At 48.8% G+C, this 7679-nt stretch overlaps 1 protein-coding gene and 1 long non-coding RNA gene across 2 annotated transcripts in view; one reads left to right on the top strand and one right to left on the bottom strand.

Annotated features, from left to right (window-relative positions):
- LOC103690525 (uncharacterized) overlaps window positions 1-3929 on the top strand; it is a 17440-nt gene extending 13511 nt beyond the window's left edge. The window contains exons 5-6 of the long non-coding RNA XR_594357.4: window positions 665-870; window positions 2450-3929. This is a non-coding gene — a long non-coding RNA (uncharacterized LOC103690525). The remainder of the gene's footprint in view (window positions 1-664; window positions 871-2449) is intronic.
- Slc9a2 (solute carrier family 9 member A2) overlaps window positions 1-5550 on the bottom strand; it is an 82432-nt gene extending 76882 nt beyond the window's left edge. The window contains exon 1 of the mRNA NM_001113335.1: window positions 5073-5550. Within this exon, the coding sequence (NP_001106806.1) occupies window positions 5073-5364 (292 nt within the window). The 5' untranslated portion in view covers window positions 5365-5550. The remainder of the gene's footprint in view (window positions 1-5072) is intronic.
- Between the last annotated feature and the right edge of the window lie 2129 nt (window positions 5551-7679).

Here is a 7679-nt window from a genome sequence, read left to right as displayed (position 1 = left end):
GCCCCAATAGTAGAAGCAAAGGCTGTAAAGATGGAGACCAAAGCAAGAATGATTTTTTAAAAAAAAAATACAAGAGAAAAAATAATTTTGATCAAGATGATGAGAGCCAAGAATAAAACTGTTAAAATGAAAGGGGCACATGAATGCAGAAGGAGAACTTTAAGGCCTCTAAAAAAATCTTTAAGCAATAGTAAAAGTTCAAATGATACTAACATATAAGTGACCCAAAACTGACTCAAAAAATATGCAGTTAAACCAAATAGCACTATGACTGAAGATCTTAAAGTAATGGAGTCATCACCCCAAATCTAATCTATCTGTATAGCAAAACCAGCAAACTTACAGGTAAATTTTTATAGCCCTACAAAGAAAACATGTTTGTGGGGTGTGTGTGTGTGTGTGTGTGTGTGTGTGTGTGTGTGTGTGTGTGTGTTTGGGGGCTTACCAAACACATGAAAATTCTACAAGAACTAAGTGCCTTGCTAATGGTAAATAAAGTTATCCTTTTGAAAGTTGATAAGCAGCAAACAAAACAGAAAAATAAATATCACTGCTGTCATTGTAAAGATGAGAACACTGTGATGGCAATGTCCTGATATCATCTTTGTGATGCCTGAATTCATCTTTAGAAAGAAAGAAAAAATCTACTGCCTTCCTTTTTCAGACTGGAAACATATGGATGACCCTGAACATATGTGGTCCTCGGAAGAGAAAAGAACCTTGACCGCTCTGTTGGTTTTATTAAGTCAGAGCACATGGCGGCGGGCACACGGTCTGTACAACATGAGATTTGAAGAACAAGAACTTCATCCCATGCCCCTCCCCAGATGGCACAGAAGCTTGGGACAAAGTAGACGAAGTGTGAGGCGAGTAAGTAGAAGGAGACATTTTCAGAGATAAAGATCTCTAAATTCAGGAACATACACAACTTTTGAGACTCGTGTTTTAAACTTAAGGTAGCCCAAAGCCAAGGACAGACGTCTTCATAGGACAAGTGTTTTGCCTTTCAACAAATAACAATAACAACAACAACAACAACAACAACACAATGTGTTTTTCAGACAACAAGATGGAGAACAGTAGAAATGCTGTGTCCTAACCCCAAGTTGTGGGGCCAAGAAAATAGAAAAAAGACAGGGGTAACCAGGACCACCCACCCAGGTAGGAAAAGCAAATGAAGCATCCTGGGTGAGACCCTAATGCTGTACATGAGGCATACAGAGAATCCTGGAACAAAGACCAGAATTCATTTACTTTAAACATGAGAGTCACTGCTTTGTCCCTGAGCAGAAGTAGAATATACAGTCATAGCCACTCAGTTTCGGTAGGGCAAGCATGGGAAGGGTCTGCACTCAGCCTCTTCCTCTAGATGCCTCTTACTGTCAGCCTTGAGCTATATCCTTGCACATACGGTTCACTGGGGCAACCTGTGCAGAGTTTTCTGTACAAAAAAAAAAAAAGAATCAACACATTGCCAGAAATATGTGTGCACAGTGAGAGTCTAAAGGGTAGAGACATGAGGTCTTAAGGAAAAAGCAAGCTGGGCTAAAATCACTGCACTCTTTTTTTTTCCCCCATTCAACCAGAGTGTTCTGCACACGCCCATCTCATCAATTCTCTGATCAGGCTTGCGGGACATTTTATAGCCGCAGAACTACCTCTCTAGCCAAATAATGAGGACGTTGACTTTCCCCCCCCAGTAACCAGATAAAGCAAGGAGAACATAAGGTGACTTATGCCTTCTGTAAAACAAGATGAACAAGCGTGAGACAAGATGAACAAGCGTGCTTTCTGATTTCTGAGAATGCCTCCAAGACCCGAAGCAGTGCAATCTAGATAGCCGCTCTAAGTTCACCACTGGTATTTAAACCTCCCACAAGTGTTCTTAGGTGCAACCTGTTCATCCATGTTTAGATTAATCACTGGGAATGTTTCTCCCTGTTCTCTGAGCAGGTGAGTCCTGGCACACCAGGTACTTCCTTAAAATGCTCCAAACGGAAACCATGGTTTCTATATGAGCTGGCGTTTGTGTGGCCCCATAACCTCACGTCTCTGTGTGTTTTGAACTCCATCATCTTTCCCAAATGTGAGCAACTTAAGCTACCTACAGTAAGTGAACCACCCCCAAACAAAAGCTTTCAAGCACAAGGTCTAAAACAGAACCTGTCGAACTCTAAAATAAACCTTGCTGTTAAAAATCAAATCCTACAAATAAATAAAAACACCATTCACTGACATTAACCAGACACAAAGTCTATACAGCTTAATAAACTTACAGGCAGTTAGAACTGACATTAGACAGGTAAGCTGAGCAGTTACAATATGAAGTTCTTTTTTTAGTTCTAAGTCTTCATGAATGCTTTGGTCTTGCAGATAGCTAAGTGCATAAACTATATTTGATTCGTAAAATGTAAATATTTAACACAAAGCTCCACGGCTTCTGTTTCAGAACTTATTTTCCTGGCCCGTGAAATTGTTCTGCAATACCTGGGCAGTCTTGCTCAAAGCCAGAGCGAGAGAGAGAGAGTGGAGGGTCTGGAGGGCATGGTGATGCTGGAGAAAGACTTGAGGGCATGTGGAAAGGAGACTTTGGTATATCTGGGTATTTGCACATTCCTTCGGAAGCATCCAAGGAGGCAAGAGAAAGCTGGGTTGCAAAATAGGAAGAAAAGAGCAAAAGACTCCAAACAGATTTCCTTTTTAACTCGAAAACTCCACTTCCTCTTCTGAGATCTATTTCAGGGAGCCAGCACCTGACTACTTGAACCTCTCTCTGAGAAAGAGACAAGAATAGACAAATCCTGTCATCTCTAACCTGCCCCAGTGGCCAGAGAAGTATGGAATTCAAGGAAGGCAGATGGACTGGGGAAATACACCTGCAATGTGTTTGAACTATGGTCCAACCCAACTTCATGAGGGCAAAGTGGCATGTAAAATGGAAGAGGGCCAGGGAGTTCAGGACCCTGGGCTAAGACTGTGGTTAAGAGAGACACGAAGGTACGTGTGCTTGAACTTTGACTCACACAAGCATGGAGACTTTTAACCAAGTCCCACACAGTTAGGATGACGATGTCCATTAAGATGAGTGGAATACCACAACTGAGTTAAGAGGACTCCCAAAGGCCACTCAAGAGAACAAGAGCTCAGGGATTAAGACAGAAGGCAAGAAGCACAGAGACAGCAGAAGATAGTGGAAAAGCAACAGAAGTGCCAGCTATCGCGGTGGCTGTCTGGAGCACAGTCACCACTGTCACCAGTGTCACGCCTGCCTTGACAACCTGGGTTAATGGACAAATCCACCCTCCTCTAATCCTCACTCCGGAACAAGCCTTCAGGGAGGACCAAAGATGAGGCATCCAACCCTTCTGCCTAGAACTGGGTCTCTTCATCCATCAGCAAACCTTCCTCGTGTGTCAGCTTCCTCCTCCCCCAAAGCAGGTCCATCATATCTACCCAGGATGAGGGCTGTGAAAATGAGGGATAATGAACTTAAGTGCCCACTAGCGGCTGTTATTAGTGTAATTAATCTGATTAAAATAATCAGGGGTGAAGAACAGAAGAGGGTGTCAGAGCAGAAAAGTCCATAATGGAAAAGGTCACAAATGCAGCCCTCCTGGGGTTCTGACTCAGGCACAGGGGGAGACCCAGAGGTGAGCTATCTGTGTGCATTTGGTGGGTTGGACTTTGTCGGTCACAGTGTGAACTTCCCAGTTTTGGTTCCCGTCTCTCTCAGGTGAGAGTATTCACACCTGCACACCCCTACGGGGTGGGGATGCTGTGAGGGATATGTGAAGAGAGCATCTCGGGCTATTATTAGAGGCCATGAGCTTATGTGGCTGTTTGCTTGATAGGGAGGCCCATGTCCCTTACACCATTGCTCAGGTGGAATTAAAACACACAGCTAGTCAATCATGCCGGAGCCAGCAATTACAGACGGCAGAGTCATTATGTCACATAGGACACCTTTGTTTATCACCATTACAGGCTAATGGATTTAAATCTAACCTCGGAAGTCAATTCCAGGTTTAGCTTGCAAGTTCCACACTCTTACAAACTACCCCTGCCACCTGCTTAGACCCATCCCCTTTCCAGTCTAGAATGCTGTTTCTGGTGAACAGTTTACACTGACCAGACTCCAGTCATCCTTGAAAACGGTCTGTATAGGTCTGGCCAGGATGTGAGCCCCTCATCTCTCCACAGCCACACTGCATTTGCTATACTCCTCTGTACGAGGAGCATTTCCTGTGTTGTAACCATGGGTGCCCTCTCCCCTGCTTATCAGAAAGGTTCCCTAGAATGGCTGAGATGTATGGAAACCCGCATCCCACAAGGTGAATGCATAAAACATAGAAAATACCATGCTCTCCTCATCTCATACATTTTGAACAGTACAGCGAGAGAGAACATATTCTAATACTAGATACGGGGTAAAACTGTGAGCGAGTGTTGTGATGGAGTGGTCAGGCTAACAGATGAGAAAACGGGCTCAACTTGGGGATGGTAGGGCAAGTGGGTTAATTATTTGTGGATAGCTGGTCTCCCTGGCTCCAGTTACCTCTAAAGAAGAGGCTTTCTAGAGAGTGAAGAGCCCAGAGAGGAGGAACAGGGCACTGGCAAGCACTCAGGTGTCCACAGTCCCAGTCTAAGCACCTCATCAGTCAGGGGCACGAGGAGGGTGTGTGTCCTGCCAACACACCCTCTGCGGTCCAAGATCGTACCCACTTCCTCTCTGCGCTCTACTTGTAGATGATACGCAATTCAGCTGTGCACTGCCTCACTCAGCGTGCAGGTCTCCCTCAACTTTGGCACAGAGCTGTCAAACTTGACGTTCAAAGCAGAAGTCTGCAGTGGGTCTCATGCTATGGGCCAGTCTTTCCCGGATTTCCAAGGCCAGTGTCGATTAAGAACAGGAGATCTTTCAACCACAGGAGCTAATCTGTCTGTCCAAGGCTGCCTTGGTGCAGGAGGAGCTGGCCACTATCTGAGACCAATTACTTGCCTACTTGGCGGGTCACCCACCAGGATCTCTAGTCCGATCGTCCCCGCCCCCACCCACGGGTACAGTTCCTTACCAATCTTGGCCAAGGAAGCCAGTAGGATCCACAAAGTGATCTCGAAAGGGATTTGCACGTGGGGGTAATCCAGGGTGAACACGGGCAATCGACTTTCCTCGAACGGCGTTGTCCCCGGGGCCACCACACTGGCGGGGCTTGGCGGGTTGGAGCTGGCACCCCTGGCCCCGGGTGCGTCCAGCAGGGTCTCAGCCAGTGCGCCCGCCGGCACTGCCACCTGCAGAGACAGCAGCAGCAGCAGCAGCCAAGACAGTGGCGCCCGCATTCTGTGCGCAGTGCCTGAGGGGCCCATGGGGTCGGTGGCTCTAGGCGCAGCAGAGGACGCCAGTGTAGGGATCTGGGCACCCTCAGCGCATCGCTGGGGGACAGCGCTATTAACTCAACGGGATGGCGAGAGTACCACGCCACAGCCTCCACGGGGCAGGGGCCCTGCCGCCAGCAAGCTCTGTGGCTGTGAACCTCGCAGGGCCCGGAGGGGAGCACACAGCAACAGGAGGCCACAGCGCGGTCTCGGCCGCGCTCAGCCGCCCTCCACAGGCGGCCGCCCTCCCATGCCTGGCAGCTACAGGCCCTGCCCCGGGCGGCCCGAGGGCGGGCGGGGACGGGGGCGGGGCGGGCGCGGCGCCCGGGTGGCGGGGCCGGAGGACGCGGGGACCCGGTGCGACGTGCACCTGCCGCAACCCACAGTCGACGCGGGGGCGAAGGTCGCGCCCCTCTCTAGCCGGCACCGCGGACCAAGAGCCGCTGCTCCCGGGAGGCCGGGAGCTATGGGTGCACTAGGTGCGCGGTGCGCACGGTGGCCTGAACTGTCCCCGCCCCGGAGGCAGCGTCGGCCGTCCATCAGGGCTGGGACCAACGCGACCCACGCGTCGCGCCCTGTCCCCTCCCCCCGCAGGCTCCTGCAAGGAGACACCCCGGGGCGCTGGCACGCGAGGAGGCGCCGCGGGCTCAAGCAGGGAGGCGACGCCAGGCGCGGCGGAACTGGTGAGCCTTCGCCACTGCCCGATGCTGCGGAGACCTACTCACCTAGTCGCTTGGGTCCTCGGAAAGAGAAGAAGAGCTGAGCTTCGCTCCCCTCGGGAGAAAAGCACATTGAACACAGCCTGTTCTCTGCGCACCGAAACTCCCCGTTGAGAACTCAGCGCTCCCACGCTCCCCGCTTTTCCACTCATTGCAACAGTGTGGACTCCACTTTTCTTCCCTCCCCCAGTTTTGGGGAAGAAAAAGTCTCTGTTTTTAGGCTTCGGAGTGAATCTGTCTGAGGACATCAGAAACATAACTATTTCGTGGAAAACCAGTGATTTGCCTAGCTTAGACGGACTTGTTCGGCTAATTACAGGCAGGACGGGCTGCGGTTTGGAAAAGCGGGATTCTCCCAGCGCCAACTGGCCCTTCTCCGGAGCCCGACCTTCCGCAGGGGCCTTGCCAGGTGCCCTGCCTGTGTTCCCACTGTCCCGGTGTTCTCACAGTGAGAAACTGAAAGGAACCAAAAGCAAACCACCTGTCTCACAGTTAAACCACGCCGTTTCCCCGTAAATTTATGAAATAAAATTCTTATCTTTTCCACATGGCTCCTGCTCTTGTTTACACACCCTTCAGTCAGACACAGAAAATTCTCACAGAATCTGTGAGATGTCAGTCAGCAGAAGCCATCTGAGCCGAGGCAAGCAGGCAAGCATTTGAGCCTTTGGAAAGGCAGGGATCATTCTAGCCCGAAACGGAACGAGTCTCAGGGTTGATACAAAATCGACACAGAATGTCGCTGTTTATCTATCGGTTTTTCAGCTTTGAAATGAAACTGGCTGTGAAGAGATTTCTGTTTTCTGGTAAAGATTCACCAAAACAGGCAGAGCTCAACCCCTTTTCCTTCCTGCTGTACATTTGCATATCAATGGTCAACACACACACACACACACACACACACACACACACACACACACACCCTTTCTTAAAGTAATGTGCTTTCCTTCCTGAATGCCTGTCTCCCCAGAAGAGGTGCTGGGAAAGCACTTTCCCTTGAATTTTCGATTATCACAAATACCGAAGTTGGGAGGGAGAAATTGTATCTATTTTACAGGTGAAACACTGCACACACACGAACACCCTTCTTGATTAAAGATCTAGAAGAAATCCACGCCGGGGCCTGGTCTTACCAAAGCTGGTTCCACCCCATACTACCAATTCTAGATTATTTATCAAATAGAACAATAAGGAATATTTTAGGGGTTGTTTAAAAAATATAATTCTTAATAGAATGAAGTTCTTTGGAGAGTAAGCAGCCAGTTTCTGGGATGTGGTGATGACAAAAGGGGCCAAGCACACAGTCAGACAGTTATTCCTAGGAGTTGTGACATCACAGAGTCAGGGGAAGCACACAGTCAGACAGTTATTCTTAGATTTTATGACATCACAGAAGGGCAAGCACAATTCTGCTAGTCCTTGGCACAGTGACATCACAAGAGGGCAAGCACACAGTCAGACAGCTATTCCTAAGAATGAGGTATTGAGAGCGACTGTGCATCATAGGATGAATGACAGCCCACATCACTGTCTAGAGTATCTACAGAGATCATAGATACACTGGAGTCCCTATACTCTATAAATCTC

Source organism: Rattus norvegicus, chromosome 9 (genome assembly GCF_036323735.1).
Source record: "Rattus norvegicus strain BN/NHsdMcwi chromosome 9, GRCr8, whole genome shotgun sequence".
Taxonomy (NCBI): Eukaryota; Metazoa; Chordata; class Mammalia; order Rodentia; family Muridae; genus Rattus; species Rattus norvegicus.
This window is presented reverse-complemented; position numbering and strand designations above follow the sequence as displayed.